Source organism: Zootoca vivipara, chromosome 12 (assembly GCF_965207765.1).
Source record: "Zootoca vivipara chromosome 12, rZooViv2.hap1.1, whole genome shotgun sequence".
NCBI classification, from domain to species: Eukaryota; Metazoa; Chordata; class Lepidosauria; order Squamata; family Lacertidae; genus Zootoca; species Zootoca vivipara.
Window position 1 is genome coordinate 36,286,360 of NC_142595.1, and position 23,319 is coordinate 36,309,678.

The 23,319-nt window shown below is 46.0% G+C and overlaps 1 protein-coding gene and 1 long non-coding RNA gene across 4 annotated transcripts in view; one reads left to right on the forward strand and one right to left on the reverse strand.

Moving 5' to 3' along the window:
• Window positions 1-5,570, reverse strand: part of LOC148683981 (uncharacterized) — a 48,797-nt gene extending 43,227 nt beyond the window's left edge. For 2 of the 3 annotated variants that reach the window (XR_015946532.1, XR_015946530.1), the window contains exon 1: window positions 5,334-5,555. This is a non-coding gene — a long non-coding RNA (uncharacterized LOC148683981). Of the gene's footprint in view, window positions 1-5,333 lie in introns of all 3 variants that reach the window. The other variant, XR_015946531.1, reaches the window with a different exon arrangement.
• A 123-nt stretch (window positions 5,571-5,693) lies between these two features.
• CACNG6 (calcium voltage-gated channel auxiliary subunit gamma 6) overlaps window positions 5,694-23,319 on the forward strand; it is a 39,956-nt gene continuing 22,330 nt past the window's right edge. The window contains exon 1 of the mRNA XM_035136473.3: window positions 5,694-6,241. Coding sequence (XP_034992364.1) covers window positions 5,917-6,241 — 325 coding nt within the window. The 5' untranslated portion in view covers window positions 5,694-5,916. The remainder of the gene's footprint in view (window positions 6,242-23,319) is intronic.

A 23,319-nucleotide genomic window follows, 5' to 3' on the forward strand; every position in this document is an offset into this window, starting at 1 on the left:
CAGACGGAGGGTCTTCCTCACCACTTGCTATCTGATCCTTTCAGCTGGAGATGTCAGAGATTGAGCCTGGATGTTTCTGCATGCAAAGCACATGAGTGCATGTTGTCTGACTAGGAACCAGTGGAGGCTGGTCCATTAGGGTGAATGGGGCACTGCCCCATCAACCTCGGACGTTGTATGGGGTAAAAGTGCCATAGGATAAATAAAGACTTCTTTATTTCCCAAAAAGTCAACTCTTGTCACCCCTGCCCTTAGACGCTGACAGCTGTCACAGAGCAGTTTTGAGATGCAAATAATGTGCTAGCCTAGCTTGTTGCAAATAATGTGCTAGCCTAGCTTGTTGCTGGCAAACCTGACTTAATTTTCAGCAAAGCCCTGTGATACAACCACACGTTTAAGGTGTTAATAAAGGAGGGCACACATAACAAAAAATTAATAAACAAAGCAGTACTCAATTCATGCTTCTTCCTGACAGCACAGCATGTCTTCTCGACCTGCATCTCACTCCCTGCAGCACAGCACCCCCTACAGATCTCCCACTGCCATTTCCTGCCAGCCCTGAAACAGCTGTCAATTCATGCTAACTCAGTGTTTTTCCTCAATCAGCTTGTGCTGAGAACACACAGCATCCTGCTCCCCGAGGGCAGCAGGATGGGGGGGGGGACCGTGGCACCAGATGCTTCAGCCTGCCCGTAATTGCATGGATGAACACTCTAAAATCGCCACTTGGCCCTCTGTGGATTTTACTTAACACCTTCAGGCCTGGACCTTCCTGTCCTAGTCTCTTCCTTTAGCCCAGGCACCCCCAAACTCGGCCCTCCAGATGTTTTGGGACTACAACTCCCATCATCCCTAGCCAACAGGACCAGTGGTCAGGGATGATGGGAACTGTAGTCCCAAAACATTTGGAGGGCCAAGTTTGGGGATGCCTGCTTTAGCCCTTGTCTAAAGCATAGTTTCATGAGAAAATCTGCCTCCTAGTGGCCAACAGAGGGAATGCTGGACAATCCAAGGAGAGGTGCCCCAGGATTGCTGCAAAGCAACCGTGAGCCATTCAGAAAAAACAGAAACATTGCTACTACTCCCGCTAATGCTGAACTTGAGTGATCTGTGCCAATCCAAATGTGGCCAAAAAGAGACAAAAACAGCCATTCCAGCATGCCCAGCTAATGTATGCAGAGTTTCAAAAGAAATCAAGCCAGACCCCCTAGAAGGGGCAAATTCCTCCAAACAATACATGTCTACTGAGCATGCATGTTCCGCAGGAGTGACTCGCCCTGCTCAGTTACTCTTATCTCCTGTTCTAAGCAAGGCTTGTGCAACAGGCTTTTGAAAGCCATTTCAATGGCTCTCACCTGTGTATGCAGGGAGGAGGAAGAACCAGGAGAAAGGAACTGGTGGTGGAGGGAAGACAGGAGCAGCCGGAAGAGCGAGAGACAGAAGGGAAAGGGGGGGGCAACAGATGAGGTCGGGGAGGAGATAGGAGCAACAAAGAAGGGGGTGAGGAATCAGGAGCCAGAAAGAGCAGGAGCAACAGGTGGAACAAGGGAAGCAAGAAACAGAGACTATATGGAGCGAGCACATCATTCTGCAGCAGGTCCCATTTCCATTCAGGTTCTGAACAGGTGTCACTGTGATGGAACACATGCTGACAACCTGCTGGGCCTCGTTCCCCTTCCAGAAATCCAGGAATCTACGCAAGGTTGCAGGTGGTGATACCTTGCAACACAAACTGCAGCGTATTTCTGCACCCCCACCCCAAGAGGAATGCTGCTTTTCAGGGACATACGTAGCCAGCATGGAACAGGAGCTTTGTTCAGGCCTCTCAGGAGAGTGTGATAGCAGGAAGGGGCGGGGGGAGATTTCTTCTGAAGGAGGGAAAGGAAGAAGTCTCCTCTCACCTCTCTGGAAGAGTTCCCCTGCTCTGCCCTACAGCGCTAGAGATTTCAAACGCCCGGGGGGGGGGGCTACCAACCCCCTGAATCTAATCACTTTGTAGCTAAATGGGGAGAGGAGCGTTTTGGTGAGAGGGAAAGGAAAAAAATGTATTCTTTTCCCTTTTGCTTCTCCTGAAACATCCATGGGTGCTTTTCAAATCTCATAGCATGCATTCCCCAACCCTAATCCTGTCCCCCTCTAATACATTATTACCCCCCTCCCCCATTTTCCAGCTTCTTCTTCTCTCTCTCTTGCCACCACAGCATTCCATGCATTCTGGAAGCTCACAGGTCCTTCCTTGTCCCACCAACTTTTGGGAGATTAACTTTTCCTTTTAAGTTGCAAATTTATACACTTGGAAATCCCCAGAGTACATAAAAAGTACTGTCCTATATTTGGGTGGCCCCATTTTATTTCCAAACCAATAGACTCTCAACCGCCTGAGCCGCATTTGAGGGATAATAATAACAATAATAGCAACAAGAACAACAATATGCAAGTAAGTTAAAAAATCATATCCAAGTCACCAAGCAAAAGGAAATATGAGGAGTGAAGAACTGGAAAACCAGCCATGAGCCATTGGGAACCACAATCCTCTCTCCCTAGCCTCATAGTCTACTTTCTGAATTAAGGGCGAGATGGTTGGACAGTGTTCTCGAAGCTACTAACATGAGTCTGACCAAACTGCGGGAGGCAGTGGAAGACAGGAGTGCCTGGCGTGCTCTTGTCCATGGGGTCACGAAGAGTCGGACACGACTAAACGACTAAACAACAACATCATTCTTTTAATCCACCTTGTTCACACAGAGGATTAGATTTAGATTTAAATTTAGATACCTCAAAAAGGGTAGAGTGTCACCCCCCCCAAGTGTTTTCCATGTATACTTATTCTTTCTTTCTTATTTTCTTTATTTCCGTCATCCTTCATTCCTTCCTCAATGTGTGTTGCGCTTGACACTGATGCATGGCACCAGCCATACACATGGCATTTTACTAAATACAAAAAGACAGGTCACTGCCCTGAGGAGCTTACAGCTTGAAATTCTTCACAAGAGAGGCTGCTGTGGAAGGGGAGAGAGATGAAGGCAGAGGAATTGTCACAGCTAAAAATTGGCCGCTGTTTCTTTAATGCTAAAAGAACTAAGTCAGCATGAGTCAGCCGCCTACAATGACTTATGCAACCTTTCACCTTAATTGTATCTGTATATATAGAGTGGTCAATGTTAGTGTTGGTGGTTGGTAGAAAGCTGGTTGCGTTTGAGGTGTAAAGCTGTTGGTCGTGGTTGGAGAAGTTTCTGTTTTTGTAATAAAAGCAGCATTCTGCAAAGTACTCTTTTTCAAGGACTCTTTGTGCTGACCAGGGTCCAAGGACTAGGCAAAGGAGCTCAGAACCTTTGTTTTTTCCAAACCACTGACAGGAATAATAAGGGTTTATTTGGTAATATAAAATGCTCAGCTATGCTTGTGTAAGGAGATGAAGTTGGGATGGGGGAGAGAAATGATTCAGTTTGCATTTAAAAAGAAAAATTATCTTTAATTCTCACTTTCTGAAACAATAAGTGAACCAAAATGCAGTTGTGCGTCCGAATACACACTTTTTCGAATTTTGCAATGCAGTTTTCACTGCGTCAGAATACACACTTTTTCAAATTTTGCAATGCAGTTTTCCCTATGCAAACTGTACATATACATGCATATTTTCTATTTGTATTAGGGAAAGCTGCTTTGCAAAAATGTGTTTATTAGGCAAAACTGCATACAAAAATTTACAAAATAAATCTGTTAGTTTCACATTTTTTCTGTCAGTTTCTGTTAATTTCCTGTCTAGTTTTCATTTTTTTCGAACTTAAATTCTATTCTGCACATTCGCACATCACTGTGTGATTTTTTTTTATGTCCTCAGAAAAAATAATCAGCATTTGCCCTATTTTTGCAAAGAATTTTTCCCTCTTACAATGCATTTTTGTACACACACACACACACCAACAACAATAGGTGCATTTTTAACCCTGATATGTGCATTTTCGTAGCCATTACTTGGCTAGAGCCCTGCATTGCAAAATTCAAAAAAGGTGAATTTCGAAGGTTGGTTGGGTTCAGGAATTGTTTCAGAAATCACAAGTTTGGTGGGTTTTCCTTTAAGTGCAAATGGAATTTGATTTCTCCCCCAGCAATTCTGGGTTGCATCAATAGGAGTATAGCATCTAGATCTAGGGAAGTAATAGTACCACTGTATTCTGCTCTGGTCAGACCTCACCTGGAATACTGTGTCCAGTTCTGGGCACCACAGTTCAAGAAGGATACTGACAAGCTGGAACGTGTCCAGAAGAGGGCAACCAAAATGGTCTAAGGCCTGGAAACGATGCCTTATGAGGAACGGCTTAGGGAGCTGGGTATGGTTAGCCTGGAGAAGAGAAGGTTAAGGGGTGATATGATAGCCATATTCAAATATATGAAAGGATGTCATATAGAGGAGGGAGAAAGATTGTTTTCTGCTGCTCCAGAGAAGCGGACATGGAGCAGTGGATTCAAACTTCAAGAAAGAAGATTCCACCTAAACATTAGGAAGAACTTCCTGACAGTAAGAGCTGTTCGGCAGTGGAATTTGCTACCAAGGAGTGTGGTGGAGTCTCCTTCTTTGGAGGTCTTTAAGCAGAGGCCTGACAGGCATATGTCAAGAATGCTTTGATGGTGTTTCCTGCTTGGCAGGGGGTTGGACGGGATGGCCCTTGTGGTCTCTTCAAACTCTATGATTCTATGAATAGTCCTTATTGAGTATTCGTTCAGATCTATTTGTGGGGCGATTATAAGGCAAGGAGCAGTCTGCCTGAATTCATCCAGGTTTGCTTTTGGGGTAGTTATTCACCTTCCCGTTAATTGTTTGTCCATCCCGCACTTTTCAGTCCACTCCCCCACCACTTTCCTAACCGCAGAAAGGTCAGGTATTTTTTGTAACAGGATTTGTTGCATCAGGCCAACAGAGCACATTAATTCCCTTTAATTGCTCAAATTTCTGGTATGCACTTGAATCCCTCCCACAAAACACTGATGGTCTGGAGATGACCACTTGCTAATCCTGACAACAAGCCTGAAAGGTCAGTCAGCATTGCTATTGTCTGCATTGTGTACTGCGGGGGAGGGGGAGGGAAGGGAGGACTGAGAGATAGCAGTTTGCCTAATGCAGGAGTGGGAAACTCACGGCCCCCCAGATATTGTTGGACTCAAATGCCCATCAGCTCAGGCCATTTACAATTGCAAATGCAGAAGGAGGAAGCGCTGGCATACATGCTCGGAAAGAACTTGTTGGAAACAACGCTTGCTTTCCGTGGAACTTCTAAACAAGTGTGCCTAGCAGTAGACAGACTTGTACATGATTTTGGTGCTGTGATACTTGCTGTTAAGCAGGGCAGTGTGAATCCAAAAGAGGTATTGCAGCTGGTGCAAGTTCCAGAGGCTTGTGAAAATGCCTGGAGGTATTCCGGTCCCAGCAGGGGGTGCTGTCGTAAGGTGGGGCAAGAGGCGGCGCCCCCCCGCTGCTGAAAGAGCTTTTCATTTTGGCCTCCGCATCGTCAAAACCTTCAGAGGCGCACAGGCACACACACATCCAGACTGTCTATGCGCCCTGAAGCCTTAAAATAACCCTGATTGCCTAGGCGATGAAGAGCAGGAACAGGTGCTCCGCACATTTGCCAAGGCCGCCGGGGGGGTGGGGTGAGGTAGCTGCTGTTCCAACCCTGGCCTCACCCTGGGAAGTCAGGGCATTGGGTGGAGAAGGCAGGGGTGGGGTGAGGGTGGTCAAGCAACTTTTCAGCACTGCATGCAACGTGTTGACCTAGATAGGAGCCAAGAGAAGCTGCAAGGAGCCCTCACAGAAGACCCAGCTTAAAGCTTGGGGGGGTTGCAAACAGGGTTCCGGGTAGCTATTCTAGAGCCAAAATAGATCCCTTCAAAAGACAAGGGGGAGCAGGGCAAGGGGCAATGATGTGGCCAAATTTTTTCCTCCAGGACGAGGAGGGGCGCATGGGGGGGCGCACACGGGCAGGGGTCAAGCGGCGCAAGGTCCTGACGGATGAGCAAGAGGGCAAGATCAAGCTGGCCTTTTTTGTGGCCATCGTGGGGATGACCCTGACAGTGCTGGCCGTGGGCACAGAATTCTGGGTGGAGCTCAACACCTACAAGCAGAACCAATCCCTCGTCTGCGAGGCGGCCCACTATGGCTTGTGGAAATTTTGCCACAAGAAACTCTGGATGGATGTTGTGGAGGAGGAGAGGGCTACCTGTGGACCCGCAGAGCTGCCTGGAGGTAATGGTTTACCTGAGCATGTTCCCGTTTTCTTTTCCCTTACTCCCCCACCACCCCACCCACACTTTCATAAACAAACACAGACACAGACCTAACAATCTGCACCCAGTTCCTGAAGTTGCCCTCTCCCTTTGATCAGCTTCCTCCACTTCCCAACATTGTTGTGTCCAACCCCCACCCCCACCATCCTCTCTGCTATGCATCCAGGGAATGTGGGCTGGTGTTTCCATGTGATACAGCACGTGCAATGCATTACATGCAGGATCATAAGGGATGGGATGTGTGGACTAACAAGGGAAGATGGTGGCTAGACTTGGACTGCTGGCAGCCCCTGGTTAAGTGTGAGGACCTCCTCCCCAGTTTAGTAAAGCCCCCATTATCTGTTCATCAATTAATTTTCTCTTTGCATATGCCACCCCTACCCAACACATTGTTCTCATCTGTTTACCAAAAAGCAGTCCAGTGTGTTTGTCTTTCTCCCTTTCCTTTTTTGCTCCACCCCAGTCACATCCATCAGGCCTTCATGTGACCCGCGGCTCACAACCTCAGCCTTGGTATCTGTTTGCAATTTCAGGCTTAGCCCAAGAACTTGCAATGCAGAATGCTGATGCGCTGATTATTACCTCCTGCTAATGAAGGATAATTCCCTTGCCTCCGCTAGCATCTTTCTTCCATCTCCCATTCTACAGGGATAGGCTCTACCTGAACACAGTATAGTTTGAAACAGGGGAGTTATGTTTGACAGTATCATCTTCTGTTTGACGTAAAGATGACAGTTCACAGAACCAGGATACTCCATAGAGACCCCAAAGCCAAGTTTTCCATATTAGCTGTAACTATTTTTTCACTGCGTGTGTAAACTGGGGGGAAAAGAGTGCCTCTGAGACTGTGCAGAAAGCCTGCCAGCTAACACAACAACCAACCCCTACATATCGGATGTTAGATCAGCAGAGCTTCTAGGGAAAGAGATGGCCAGGGCACTGGGGTGGGTAAGAGGGATTGCCCCTTTCAGAGATATCTGAGGCCTCCTTTCTGAATATTAATACACTTTTGAAAAATGGAACAGCCAAAGTAAACATGATGTTATTCACACAATTAGTAATTGTGCAAATGCTGTTTGCAATTAGACATACCAGACCACCGATAGTGTGTCTATTTGCCCCCATCACAGACCCAAACCAGATTGGGGGGTCCCCCACACAGCTATTAACTAATAAAAAAAGGTTGCTTAATAGCATTGGGTCTGCTGTTGCCTTAAGACTTTCATTATTTTACTTATCAAGATATAAGGAAAAGGAAAAGCAATGTAAGTAGTTTTCTACTCAATCATTCATTACAAAATCATGCAATTAAGTAACTGCAATATTGAACTCCCTGTATTTATGTTCTGGGTGTTCTGCAGATTCTGCTCCTGCCCAGGCCCCATTGTCACAAAATCTCTGCCTACAAGTCTGTGTGGCTTTCAGGCAGGCTCAAAATGTGGCATTTCCCATTATAGGCATTGAGAAATGGATTAACCCAGCCATCTATTTGTGGGCCCATTTGCACGATGGTTTTCACTTCACGGCAGCAGGGTGTGGGTTCCATGTGCGCCACACGATGCACTGACTAGCTAATCTGTCCATCCGTCTCCCCTCTGTGATTTTTGTCTGTTTATTCTTTGTGTGTTTTCAGAATTGTTTTAGAAGCAGCTTTGTGTATGTGAGGTGGTGTTTGGGGTTTTGTTGTTATTCTGCTGGTCGGATTGCGGCATGGCGCAGTTATCACTGAAATCACTGGGAGTGCCTTAAACTTGAAAAACTTTTTTCCCAACTCTCTCCCCCTCCCCACTTGTATCATAACTTATGGATAGAAGGAGTGGCTTCTTGGGCCAGAAATTGTTATCAGCTGTTTTCATTCCTGAACCTCCATTTTGCAACAAAAGGAAAGAGAAGGGCTTTGTTTTGGAGAAGCAGCGAGGAACTGCTTTTTAACTTCATTTGTATTGCCGCATCCCGTGAAGCAGGGCAGAGTACTTTTAGCTTTAGGTTTTGTCCACTGTATCTGCCCACCCACACACCAACTGACTCTTGCCAGCGTCGGAGGAAGCCGCTCAGGCGCCTGGGGTGACACCCCCAGGGCCTCCAGAGTCTGCCTGCCTCCTCCCACTCAGCCACCCTACAATTGGGGGGGAGGCAGCAGGCGGACAATTTGGGCAGCGCGGAGCCTGCGCACACCCAAGCCACCACGTCTCTCCCAGCACAGCAGGCCCTGTGGTGAGTGCTGCCTGACCTTTTGCGCGCCCCCGCCCCCCGCGGCCAGTGGTGACACCCGGGGCAGCCAGAACCCACCACACCCTTCTTCCTCCGCCCCGACTCTTGCACAGCCATTTCCCTGACTCCTCTCTCTATAAGAGAGAGAAAATGCTGTCTACTAATCAGCAACTTGCTCTGGCGTGCTCTGGTCCATGGGGTCATGAAGAGTCGGACACAACTAAACGACAAAACAACAATCCGCAACTTCCCACTGTAATCACTGGGTTGTAGCAAGGAATTCAATATGAATTTTATTAATATAGCACACACTGACCACCAAATTGGAATTCCATTTGTAAGATAAAGCGACACAGCAATGCCTCAGCTGGGAAGAGCCACCCGGTACAGATTGCCCCTCAGTCTTCTCCTGCAACAACCTCTGCAGGTGTGCAACTTAATCTTAACGAACATTTTCTTAGTTACAGGTAGGTAGCCGTGTTGGTCTGACGTAGTCGAAACAAACAAACAAAAAACCCTTCCAGTAGCACCTTAGAGACCAACTAAGTTTGTCATAGGTATGAGCTTTCGTGTGCATGCACACTTCTTCAGAGACACTGAAACAGAAGTCAACAGAAGTCAACAGACCCTTATGTATAGTCAGAGGGTGGGGGTGGGGTATTAGAAGAGTCGTGGGAATGGGTGATTGGCTGATAGGAGTGGTAAACCTGTTGACTGTTAACGACTGCAATTGGTCTTGCAGGAAAAAGCAAGGGGTGAGGTGGCTAAAGAAAGCTTTATCATGTATACTGAGATAAGAATCCAATGTCCTTATTCAGACCAGGTCTCTCCATGGTTTTAAGCTTGGTAATGAGTTGCAATTCAGCAACTTCTCTTTCCAGTCTGTTTCTGAAAATTTTCTGTACCCTGTTTCTCATATTTTAAGACATACCCATAAAATAAGCCATAGCAGGATTTTTAAGTATTCAAGGAATATAAGCCATACCCCGAAAATAAGACATAGTGATAGGCACAGCAGCAATGCCGGCCACGGCAGAAGGAGGAGGAAAAAAATAAGACATCCCTTGAAAATAAGCCATAGTGTGTTTTTTTGAGGAAAAAATAAATATAAGACGTGTCTTATAATATGAGAAACACGGTAATACGACAGCTACTTTGAGATCTCGTATAGAATAAGAATAACATTTTCTTATTATTGTTAACTCTGTCTCAAGCCTTCCTAGACTATGCATTGGATGATGTCTAGTTTGGATGGGAAATCAGTATGCAGAATCATAACCTGTACAGGTCTATTTTCTGATTCTATTTTTTGTTCCCCCGGCTTATGGTTTGGATGCAGAGATCTTTTAAATAGTTCTTTTTCTCACTTGGCTGCTTTTTGACAGCTACGATGGGTCATTTGCAGAACTTACCGTATACGTGTGTGGCTTTGCACTAGAACCTGTGATCTCAACCTGGAGTGTAGAGACTTTGCATACACAGAAATACACGTACAGTGGTACCTTGGTTTAAGTATACAATTGATTCTGGAAGTCTGTACTTAACCTGAAGCGTACTTAACCTGAAGCGAACTTTCCCATTGAATAATGGAAAGTGGATTAATCCGTTCCAGACGGGTCTGTGGAGTACTCAACCTGAAGCGTACTTAACCCGAAGTATGAGTGTAATTGGTTCTGGAAGTCCGTACTTAACCTGAAGCGTACTTAACCTGAAGCGAACTTTCCTATTGAAAGTAATGGAAAGTGGATTAATCCGTTCCAGACGGGTCCGCGAAGTACTTAAACTGAAAGTACTCAAACCGAAGCGTGCTTAAACCGAGGTATGACTGTACAGGATTCCTCACATAAAGACAAACCCATACAGCTGGTCTCCCTTGCCCCAAATAGGCTACATATATAATTCTAAGCTGCAAGCGTCATGCGTTTCACTCCTGAACTTGTTTGCTCATCGCTGTTGTTCATTCGCACATCTTTCAATGTAAATCCATTGCTTGGCTTTGAGGTTGAGTAAAATAAGGGACAGATGACAGAAGACTGGTTTGCGATAGAGGCAGAGAAGACTGTGTGCACAGAAAACCCGTAAGTTTGAAGAAAAGTTATTTTGGGGTTTCGCAGGGCCAGATTACATATTACACCCAAAGATCCCTGGATGATCTCCCATTGCTGATGTTAAACGAAATGCACCTGCAAGGAAGGAAACTGCCTTATACCAAGTCAGAGCATTGATCTATCTTGCTCAGCATTGTCCACACTGACAGGGAAGTGGCTCTCCAGAGTTTCAGGCAGGGGTCTTCCCCAGCCCCACATGGGGATGCCAGGGAATGAGATTGGGACTGTCTGCATACAAACGAGAGGCTCCACCACCAATATGATTGAGGCAGAAACACCGAGGTTGAGGTTACTTAACCCTTTGCCTGCACCCCTAGCCCATGCTACTTTTCTGATCTAAACTGCTATACCACACAAACTTTTTGTTGTGCTGTAACCCCTCTGGACCGCAATAATGTGGTAGCATTCATTGAAGAATTAATTCACAACTATCGAAGCAGAATTAATTCACAACTGATGCACTGTTGTGTCAAGAGTATGTTGCAGAATACATCAGCAACAAGACACCGGGGGGGGGGGGGCTTCATTCATTCTGTCTGTGTCACACTGAAAGTGTAATATATATTTATACAGGTCAGGTACAGAAGACTAATAAATGTGTGGTACAGAACTAAAAAATGTGTAGGGTTTAGGAATTAAGCCAACAGGCACAATGCTACCGTGCTGTTTGAAAACTATAGATTCAAAACTATAGATAGATAGTTCAAAACTATAGATTTCCCAGCAATGTGAAACAGCTAAATTAGGTTTCAACCTGAGAACAAGGCAGTGGTGGGCTTTGGGCTTAAAATTTCAGCGGCACCCTGTTACAGCCTGAAGAGGAATGGGTGTGAAACCACAGTCAGCCTAAGGGAGAACCACTGTGGGAACTCCTTTCTTCTTAGGGAGGGGGTACTTTCCCCTAATATAATTGATTTTTGCAGCTATTTTTTGTGAATCTGTGCACTTTCCCCTAATATGTGCATTTCTGTACACATTTTTGTGTGTGCAAAATTCAGAGCAGTGCAAATTTCAAAGAATCCCCCGTGTTACAGTTTGCGTGTTCTCCAAATTATGTAGTTTCTCATTAAATGGCAAAACAAAATCAAGTTTCTCTCCCATTCCTAATGTTCGCATATATGCATTTGTACGCAGTGCTGGCCCAGGAGACTTGGATGCCTGAAGCAGGGCCCAAATAACAGGTCCCCACTTTGAAAATTTTTGTTTGCTTCACCCTCCTTTATGACAGAGCTGACCCTATGTCCACACACGGGACAGAAAGAGAGGCAGAGAGATTTCACCTTATTTGGTCTTCACTCCTGTCAGGGATTATTGTGACTACTCTTGAGTAACGACCTTCCACATACTTGTCTTTCAAAAGTCTTCTCATTCCGTATCAGAATCCGGCACTGCCCCTTTACGCGATTTGGACCAGCATAAAAGCCTCAGGACAGCCAATCTCCTCCCCTTTCTCCTCCTCAATTCCAGAGTCGGGGGGAAGGGTCTACGTTCTGCCTGCGTCCTCTCCTCTCTTTCCCTCTCCCTCTCTTCCTGTCTGTGGAGCAGGGGCTCCTGGATGTTGCCAGAGGTCTGGCACTCCCTTTCCATCTCCTGACTTTCCTCATCCGTCCCTTCGCTTTCATGACTGCTTGGAGAAGCCCTTCTACTTACAACTCCCATCATCCAAGACAGCCATTTTAAAGAGATTCAGATCCACACAGAAAGATGGAACATGAATTAAGTTCATTTCACGTTTAAAGGCAGATATACCTAATTTGCACTTCCCAAAACAATACGTGAACACAACCATTCATTGGAGGTCTCATTTCTCCAAATTGAAAATGGCATTCTCCGGGCAAATAATGTGTGCAAAAGAGCACAGATAAGTGTGTATAAATGTGCATATTAGTGAGAAGAACATTTAAAAAGTGCATTGTATTAGGGGAAATTGCTTGCAAAACTTGCAAATTAGGAAAAAATGCATATACAAGTGTATTAGGAGTAATGCACACTGAAAAAGCTGACATTTTCATGAGGACTTAAAAAATCGCAAACTGACACAGTAATGTGAACTGAACTTCAGATATGAACAATGAGAAACTGAGCAAAACTGAAATGGACAGATTTGGTCATCATAACTGTTATGTACTGAGCTGAATCCTAGAACAATAGGATTCAGAATCAGCGGGAGCTACCCAATCCAACTCCAGGTGGAAGTGAATCCGCAACCTGATTGGCCTGCTGGAGCAGCCAATCAGGCGGCTGGCAGAAGTGAATCTGCTACCTGATTGGCCTGTAGGAGCAGCCAATCAGGCTGCAGGCAGAAGTCAATCCATAATATAATTGGCCCACAGGTGTAGCCCTGAAGTAGCCAATCACGCAAGGCCCATTGTGTAAATAATGTATATAAGCAGATGGTTTGGGGAAAAGATTCATTCGTCTTCTCTTCTCCTCCTTGATGACTATGAGCTGAATAAAGAGCATGAAATTCACTCTTGACTCCGAGCAGGGGAAGCAGAAGCAGTAGGCACAGAGGGGCGCCCCGAGGCTGGAAGGACACCGGAACCAGAGCTACAACCTAGTGGTTCAGTGGCGCCAGACCAGACAGCCCTGGCACAGCCAGCAGCCTCGGAACACGAGCCAGAACCAGAACCCCCTTCCAGGGAAAAACATTCTTCATAGTGGTGGATTCCTACACCAAATGGCTGGAGGTCGCACTGGTACCATCCACTTCTACGGCGGCAGCCATCCGGGTACTACGTAAGCTGTTTGCGACCCACGGGCTCCCTGACACCCTCGTCTCGGACAATGGAACCGCATTCACGTCAGAGGAGTTCCAGACCTTCACCGCGCAGAACGCCATCCGCCACATCCGCTCAGCACCATTCCACCCTGCCACCAATGGCCAAGCGGAGCGCATGGTGCGGACCACCAAGGACAGCCTCCGCCGCATGACACAAGGGGACTGGGAATACCGCCTTGCCGCATTTCTTCTAGCACAGCACAGCACCCCAAGCACAACGACGGGCCGGAGCCCAGCTGAATTACTAATGGGCCGGCGCCTTGCAACTAGACTGGACCGACTTCACCCCGACAGAGCTCAGGATGAGGTAGTGGTGGGGAAAGGCAGGAACCCCCGGACATTTGTGGCCCAGGACCCAGTGTATGCAAAGAATTTTGGGGCAGGCCCAGCATGGGTACCCGCCACAGTCACCAAGGTGACCGGTCCCGTGTCGTACGAGGTACTAACGGAAGGGGGGCAATGTTGGCGCCGCCACTGCGACCAGCTACTGCGACGATTCCCAGGAGGAACCCGGGAGGAGAGCGGGACAGAGGGGTCCCAAGGGGACAGCAGGGCAGTGAGGCCTGTAGAGCGAGAGGGGTGGGCAGGGGAAGCAGAAGCAGTAGGCACAGAGGGGCGCCCCGAGGCTGGAAGGACACCGGAACCAGAGCTACAACCTAGTGGTTCAGTGGCGCCAGACCAGACAGCCCTGGCACAGCCAGCAGCCTCGGAACACGAGCCAGAACCAGAACCCCTGACCAAGGAACACCCCAGGCCACAACGCACACGGAGGCGGCCAGCAGACCTTGGGGACTACGAATGCAACTTCCCGGGCAGGACTGGAACTTAGAGGGGAGGGGTGTTATGTACTGAGCTGAATCCTAGAACAATAGGATTCAGAATCAGCGGGAGCTACCCAATCCAACTCCAGGTGGAAGTGAATCCGCAACCTGATTGGCCTGCTGGAGCAGCCAATCAGGCGGCTGGCAGAAGTGAATCTGCTACCTGATTGGCCTGTAGGAGCAGCCAATCAGGCTGCAGGCAGAAGTCAATCCATAATATAATTGGCCCACAGGTGTAGCCCTGAAGTAGCCAATCACGCAAGGCCCATTGTGTAAATAATGTATATAAGCAGATGGTTTGGGGAAAAGATTCATTCGTCTTCTCTTCTCCTCCTTGATGACTATGAGCTGAATAAAGAGCATGAAATTCACTCTTGACTCCGAGTATATTTCACTAACCCATATCTAACCCCCATTTCTTAGATTTCTTAGATTTCCAGGAAACTGATCATTAAACACAAAGGGAGAATTCCTCTCCCTTCAATAGAGAGACCATTAGAGAGAATATCAAATGGTCTAGGTTGTCATGCAAGAATGCAAAATTCTGTTCCTCCTGAAATTTCCTGTCCTACACAACTTTAAAAGGTTTTAAGAGTATATTATCCTTTGCTTCTGCATTGACACATCAGATGGGTTTTCTGAAACATCTTGCCACTAGCCACTGTCTGGAGTTGTTTCTGAATTTCGCCTAATTCCAAATCTCAGGAAATTTGGAGTAGCCTGTTCAGGGGAAACATCTATAGAGATTTCTTGACACACACACACACACACACACACACACACACACACTCAGCGCATTTTATTGGAATGATTCATGTATCTCTTCTCAATGTTGAAGCCAAGGTGTTAGTCTGTAGCCCCAGAAAGCATTACTCTTTCCACTTGATATATGCTAATATCAGCTATTTATTACATTTACATCCCACCCTTCCTCCAAGGAGTTTGGGGGTGACACACATGGTGCCCCCTTTTACCCACCCCCCCCAACACACATCCCTGTCAGGCACATTGGGCCAAGAGATGGTGACTCTCCTAAGGTCAAACAGTGACTGTCATGATGGAGTACAGATTTGTATCTGGGTCTACCCTAGTCCTGGTTTGCATTTCCTTGCCTGGTTTTTAACAATGCTGAAAGGCTCCTTGTTCAAGTGTGGATTATTTGATGGTGTTTTAATCAGTCTCTTTCTTTCTTTCTTTCTCTTCTTCTTTCTTTCTTTCTTATTTTATTCATCAGTTTCTTTCTTTCTTATTTTGTTTAGACTATTTCTATACTGCTTAATAGGGACGCAGGTGGCGCTGTGGGTTAAACCACAGAGTCTAGGGCTTGCCGATCAGTAGGTCGGCGGTTCAAATCCCCGCGACAGGGTGAGCTCCCGTTGCTCGGTCCCAGCTCCTGCCAACCTAGCAGTTCGAAAACACGTCAAAGTGCAAGTAGGAAAGTAAACAGCGTTTCTGTGTGCTACTCTGGTTTGCCAGAAGCGGCTTTGTCATGCTGGCCACATGACCTGGAATAGAGCAAGATGAGCGCCGCAACCCCAGAGTCGGTCACGACTGGACCTAATAGTCATGGGTCCCTTTACCTTTATACTGCTTAATATGTATAAGAAATATCCGAAGGCAGTGTACAGAAAACAAAAACAACAGTTATGCAGCTCTGCTCTTTATAGCATTTGCTCTCTAATGTAGAGGTGGGCAGCTGAGGTCCTGGGGAGCAGATACAGGCCATAAGACCATTTTATTCAGCCCTTGGCAGTCCTAACCAATTTTCATCAGGATGTAGTAAAAAGTTTGTTCCCCATCTTTTCACTCATAAGGGAAAAGCAAGAAAAACATTACAAAGCTATACACAAAGGAGATACTCCTTGCTTTAATTATCCTCTCTTGGATTTTTTATGTCAGATTTATGAAATTTGAGCTGTGCCTGAGTCCATGTGCTCTGTAACTTATGAAACCCTTACTGCTAGATAGGCCCAGCTTTACTATGGGTTAGGTGTCAGCTCATATACAGAAAATATAGTTCTGGTCTCCAGACTTCCTACTAGAGAACATATTTGCCCCTGAGAAAAAGACAATGTGCCTGTTCATGGTTTAATCCCCATTTTCCCTGAGAACTTTAACTTTCAATTTTTTATATATTAAATTTAGAAGCTGTAAAACAAGCAGGTTTGCTTTTTTTAAAAAAAAAATGCCCCTCCGTCCATTCTATATTAGTTAATTCCTGCTACCAACTACATATTCTGGGGAGAAGGGGAGGGAGGTGGGGAATCAATAATTAATGGATGCACATCAATCATGATTATGCATATCATTCCACAGTGAGAGCCACTGAATAGCTAAAGCCAAAAAGAGCATTTGTGTCTTTTAGACTTACTTATATGTGATGTCTGCTATTGAATTTGCATAATTTATTCCTTTTCTAGCATTTGGGGTGTGTCTCACAGAGTGAGTTGGGAGAAGATACAGCACAGTATTTCTCTACAAACACGTGAATTTTCTATTGCACAGTGTCTGCTTCTTTGAATGCAAAGATTCTCTGCTGCATGGAATCTTGTTTATAGAGTATCAGGTGTTTTGATGTAGGCAGGGATTTTGTGGCGATGAAGTCGCCTCTGGCAGTAATCGACTAGAGCTGCGCTAGCATCACAGAAGGACAAAGCATGTCTCTGAATGTCATTGGCTAACACAGTCTGGGCCTAGAGCGGGGAACGGGAGCAAGCAGTATGTAAGGAAGAAAGGACGGAAGTTGCAGAGGGCTTAGGGAAGAATGAGGCAGGGGCCTGGCAATTCAGCAGCCTAGTGAAGCAGAAGATGCAACTAGGGCAGAGGGTATGGTCCAGAAGGAAGGAGGAGAAAGAAAGCTTGGAAAGAATGGGCAGAGGAGTGAAGTGTGTATGTCATGGTGAGGAGGTAGAGCATAGCTGCCAAGTCCCGGTTAGAAAAATACGGGATCAGCAGCGCTGGCACCGGAAGTCCAGACATGTGTAGAAGCAACTTCCGGTGCTGGCGCTGCCCGATTTCCGGTGCCCAGACATGGACAGAGCGGCACCAAAAGTTGCTTCTACCATAGCTGCCAAGTCTCCCGTTTTCCCCGGGAAAACCCCTTTTTTACTTACCTATTCCCGGTGGTCCCCCGTATCACTTCGTCTCCCGTTTTTCTCCGTTATTTTCTCCTGCCGGCGGCCATTTTTTTCTTTCCGATTTGCCCTTCTATGGGCACCAAAAATGGCCACCGCCAGCTTCAAAAGCCGCATCTACGCATGTCCGGAAGTGCATAGACGTCACTTCCGGTGGTGGCGGCGGCCATTTTGGTGCCCATAGATGGGCGGAGCGACACCGGAAGTTGCGCCGGAGCACTTCCTGACATGCGCACAAGCGATTTTCGAAGCCGGCGGCAGCCATTTTGGGTGCCCATAGAAGGGCAAAGCGACACGAAGTTACATCGACACAACTTCCGGTGTCAAATGGCTGCCGGTCCCGGATTCTGCAGTCCGGAACTTGGAAGGTAAGCTTCTACGCATGTCCAGACATGCGTGGAAGCAACTTCCGCTGCCCGATTTCCAGTGCCCAGACATGGGCAGAGTGGCACCGGAAGAAATCCGGGATATTTCACCATTCGGGATGACAGCGGGAAACGGCTTTAAAAACGGAGGTTTCCCGAGGAAAACGGGAGACTTGGCAGCTATGGAGGTAGAGGTGAAGAAGGCTGAAGTTTGCCTATTAGTGTCTTAAAATGATGGGTCAAACTAATATTTATTTATACTATTACTAGGGGCAGTCGCCCCTGCTCATTCTACTCCCCAACCCCACCAACTTGCCAACCCCTTTGTCAACCCTGCTTTCTTCACAGCTGCCAATCCATCCTCCCTTTAACCCTCCCCTCCCCTCGCCTATCCCCTCCCCACTTGCCACAAGCCCCTCCCTTCAGCCTCAGAGCTCATCCCCAGTCCTTCCCCTCAGAGCTCACTACTACTCCTACCCGCTTTTAAAGGCGAGGGAAAGCACTTCAGAGCAGTTTCCTGAAGTGCCTCTCCCCACTCTGTTACAACCCCACTGCAGCTGCATTTAAAAGAAGGGGGAAGAAGCACTTCACAGAATGGTTTGTAAAGCACACACACACACACACACACACCGTTGTTAAGCACAACTGCAGTCGCATTGAATGAATGGAGGGAGGAACTTCACAGAGCAGTTTGTAACCACATTAAACCGCTCATCTGGGTCATTTCCCACCCTGTCATCATGCTGGAGTTGGCATGTCCACCTTGGCACCCGTTGAATCTTCAGCAAGATGACTGCCCTGCATTTTTATGTATATATTTATATCCCACCTTTTCCTTCTAGGAGCTCAAGGTGGCATACATGCCTTTTCTCTCTCCCATATTATTCTTACAGTAACCCTAAAAGTCAGGTTAGGCTGAGAGACAATGACTGGCCCAAAGTCACCCACCCAGTGAGCTTTCTGGCCAAGTGGGGACTTGAACCCTCTCCCAGGTCCTAAGTTCAACACACTAACCCAGGCACCCCCAAACTGCGGCCCTCCAGATGTTTTGGCCTACAGCTCCCATGATCCCAAGCTAACAGGACCAGTGGTTGGGAAAGATGGGAATTATAGTCCAAAACATCTGGAGGGCCGAAGTTTGGGGATGCCTGCTCTAACCTCTACACTGCTCTGGCAGGCCTCCAGCCGGCTTCTAATGCAGACACTGTGGAGTGATTCATGGCTACCTTTTGTCTAGAAGCAAGGGGCCATTTTGGCTGAGCAAGTACAGTCAAACCTTGGTTGTCAAATGTAATCCATTCTGGAAGCCCGTTCAGCTTCCAAAATGTTCAACAACAACCTAGTAAAAAGCAAAGTAGATCCCAGAAGCCTAAAGCCTGCCAAGCCCTGGTTTGGTGCCAGGCTCCAGGGTTAGCTAAACTAGTCAATAACTAGTGATTCTGAGGTCCAGGGTAGCATCTCAGCTCTACACCTAACCCTGCCATTTCCTGGGAACTGATACTAGAGGAAAATAAAAAATCATTTGTGGATCTTTAACAGTGCTGCTCCTAAAAGTTCCAATTTCTCACAGCTGAAGTGAACTGAAATAAATAAACAAATGGGGAGATAGGGAAACTCACATCTTGATAAAAGTGCTGAAATGGCTTGTTGTTGTTGCTGCTGCTGCTGCTGTTTAGTCATTTAGTCGTGTCCAACTCTTTGTGACCCCATGGACCAGAGCACACCAGGCACTCCTGTCTTCCACTGCCTCCTGCAGTTTGGTCAGACTCATGTTGGTAGCTTCGAGAACACTGTCCAACCATCTTGTCCTCTGTCGTCCCCTTCTCCTTGTGCCCTCCATCTTTCCCAACATCAGGGTCTTTTCCAGGGAGTCGAGTCTTCTCATGAGGTAGCCAAAGTATTGGAGCCTCCGCTTCAGGATCTGTCCTTCCAGTGAGCACTCAGGGCTGATTTCCTTAAGAATGGATAGGTTTGATCTTCTCGCAGTCCATGGGACTCTCAAGAGTCTCCTCCAGCACCAGCTGAAATGGCTACCATGGGCATAAAAACATGATGGTACCTTGGGTTACAAACGCTTCAGGTTACAGACGCTTCAGGTTACAGACTCCGCTAACCCAGGTTAGTTTCAGGTTAAGAACGGACCTCCAGAACGAATTAAGTTCTTAACCAGAGGTACCACTGTACTCCATTCTGATGTGTGCCGTGACAAAAAAAGAAGAAGCCTATATAAATTTTAAATCCTCCTGCAGTTGGTGCCCAGCGCTGCATCACTTCAACTTTCTCATCACCCATCAGAAGCATTCTGTTGATAAATGAGCTTCCTTGCATGATGCCACAGGCAAAAGATCACTGAAAAGTTCCTCTCTCTCAAGCACCGAGCAAGCCAATATATAACTATTCCTCTCCAATCTTGAGCACCTGCCAAAAGTTAAGATTATTTGAGAACCAAACTGCACATCACCTTTGCTGATTCTTTATGAATGAAATGCAGCTGTGGGAGCTCGTCAGCTTGATCAGAGCAGCTGCATGCACCACTTTCCAAATCAAAGTCAACCCCTCAAGCCTTGTGTGTGTCTTACAATGTGCATGTGTGAATGAGCCTTCAACACCGCTGGCTGAAATTTCATACCACCTCATGCTTCTGAGGTTGCCAACTTTTTACAGCAGCTATGCCTTTGTGGTTCAGGATTTCTTGTACAGGTGACAATGTTTATCCCTGCGCCGTGCAACGTTTCACCTGATGGTTTTTGCATATGAAACTGTTGTTAGAAGCACATGAGCCAACCAGGTTGGCTGCTGAAGTGTGTTAAGTAATTACCTGATGAGAAATTAAGACACATGTGTGAACTGGCAGAAAGCGTCTCAGTAGAGAAGCAATCTTGGCAAAAGACCCATTGCCCTGGGCTAAAGTTTGCCTGCTATCAATACAGTCATACCTCGGTTTAAGTACGCTTCGGTTTGAGTACTTTCAGTTTAAGTACTCCGCGGACCCGCCTGGAATGGATTAATCCACTTTCCATTACTTTCAATGGGAAAGTTCGCTTCAGGTTAAGTACTTAACCTGAGGTACCACTGTAACCATACTTTGAATTGCACCCAGAAATAAAGAAGCAAGCAGTATTGCTTCATTGCAGAATGGTTCCTGGTCATGCACAGAAACCCTGTATGCCTATGGTTTGTACATACTTGCGAGGTCTATTCTGAAGCACTGTATGGATGTTGTATAGATCACGGGTGACTAACCTCCACATGTTGTCTGATAATAATCCAGAACCAATTACACTCATACTTTGGGTTAAGTACGCTTCAGGTTGAGTACTCCGTGGACCTGTCTGGAACTGATTAATCCACCTCCCATTACTTTCAATGGGAAAGTTTGTTCCAGGTTAAGTACGCTTCAGTTTAAGTACTCTGTGGACTGTCTGGAACGAATTAATCCACTTTCCATTACTTTCAATGGGAAAGTTTGCTTCAGGTTAAGTACGCTCCAGGTTAAGTACGTACTTCCGGAACCAACTGTGTACTTAAACCAAGGTACCACTGTAGTTATGTCCTCTCAAAACTCACGTCAGCAGACTTACCAAGGCCAAAGTTAGAAATAATGAATTGCCAGGGCCAAATACTTGCTTGGTGTGCTGCTTTGACAGGATTTTCCTAGCCAACCTACATTTTTCTGAAGGCTTGCCCTTTTCACTCACACCCAAAAACCTTTCTGCTTCATTTCATCATAGCAGAGCTGCTCTTAAATCACTTCCCAGCTAAATGACCATGAACTCCAGGTGCAAACCTATCGCAAAAATGGGCTAAAAGAATCCTTTGATGGATTAATTCTTATCATTATGGTCCTTTTCCCCCAACAGCAACTACTCCATCCACAATCATCTTGCAGACAAATTGGAGAGCTTAGAATGCCAGACAAATGAGAGACAGACAGAGAGACGGAAGGAGCAGGATATAGTTAGCTTGGAGAAAAGAAGATTTAAACGAAGGCGTGATAACTGGTTTCAGATGCTTAAGAGGCAGATGGAATGCATGAAGGAAAACAGAGGGAATGATCAACCCTTCACTTCTGTACTGTGAAAAAAAGTATTGGGCTTTTGAATTAGGTGGGCTGGGTCAGTTTGGCTTTACACAGCACAAGAACAATGCCTAAAACAAGCCAGGTTGTGGCAGCTACTTCAAGAAACAGGTTCAGAACATAATTAAAGGGCATTGATTTCTTTCATTTATTAGATTTTAAAAGGTGGTATTATTAGTTTCATCAACAACATTCTCATTGTTCAGGATGTTTTGCAAAGTGTAAGAGATCAAGTCTCTGCCCCCAATGAATTTACAATCTATCTATCACACTTTATTTCATGATATGTAATGATTTGGAGGGAAAGAGTTTAGAATACTGGGCTGTTGTTTAATAAAAAGGCAACCTGATGAAGATGGGATAGGATTCTTGGTCATGGCAACGGCGACGCATGGATTTATCTGCACCACTAATTTATTTTAAATAACATTTACTCACCTAATTCACTCACATTCTATTAAAAAATAGTGTTACAGAACAGTCAAGAAGACAGAGAAGTCGTTAAAAACAGTAAAATAGCAGAAAAATGACAAAATACTAAGCAGCAGTAAAATGGCAAAAAAACATTGTTCAAATCAATTAGCAGCATTAAGCAACTAATGCAGCTGTGCAACCACTTCAGATGAATCTCAAACCAAAGCAAGCCTTGTCTGAAGTGAGTCAAGACAGCTCCAGATTGGTCAGAAGTGAGTTTGATTGATACAAAGTGCTTTGGACCAACACTCTCTAAGAAAGCCAGCAACCTGTCTCCAAAGTGTTTCAAAACAACACCAAATAAGAAGAATGCAAGGGTGGGGAAAGGGGAAGCAGGGGAGCCAACACTTTCTCCCATCAGTGTTTATGGGGGGGGGGTAGAGAAGTGATAACAATTGCTCTCACTGCCTTTCACTCATTGGTAAGCTCTCTGAACACTAGAAAGTATTTGATAGCATTTGCTGCACTTGTATTTTGCTTATTATTCAGTTTCCTACTCAGTCTTTCGTGTGTGTGTATATATACCTGTTTGTTTTCCAACCTTTCTTAATCCCTGTCCCATCCTCAGTCATTTGTTCAGTTTATATTTTATTAATCCTTCAGTTCATACCAGTACCCAACCTTTCTTATTTTAACTGTTGCTTGCGAGTCCTTTCCCAATCATTCCCAGTTCCATCCTTACTCTTAAAAATAAAGTTTGTTGTCTTAGTCCTATTATTGACTCAGGCTGTGTCACTTCCCTTATCCCTATCGCCTACAATTTTGGTCCAAGTTTTTTTTTTTAGCTTAGGTATTCGTTTTATTTACAGCCATGTTCTGTTTTCTGTGCCTGCCTTTGTTAGTACTTTGGCTTGAGTGTCTGTGCCAGAAAGTCTTATGAGTACATTGCACACAAGTCAGTGCACAAGTGTATAAATATTGAAGTTTTAGCACTAGCATGAGACATCTGCAAAGCAACCATGGTGCCACCACCAGAGGCAGAGATGGCAGAGCTGCCAGCCAGTACCAGAGGCAGAGCTGACAAGCTGGCAGTAACTGCAACAGCACTAGCTAAATTGGTCCTT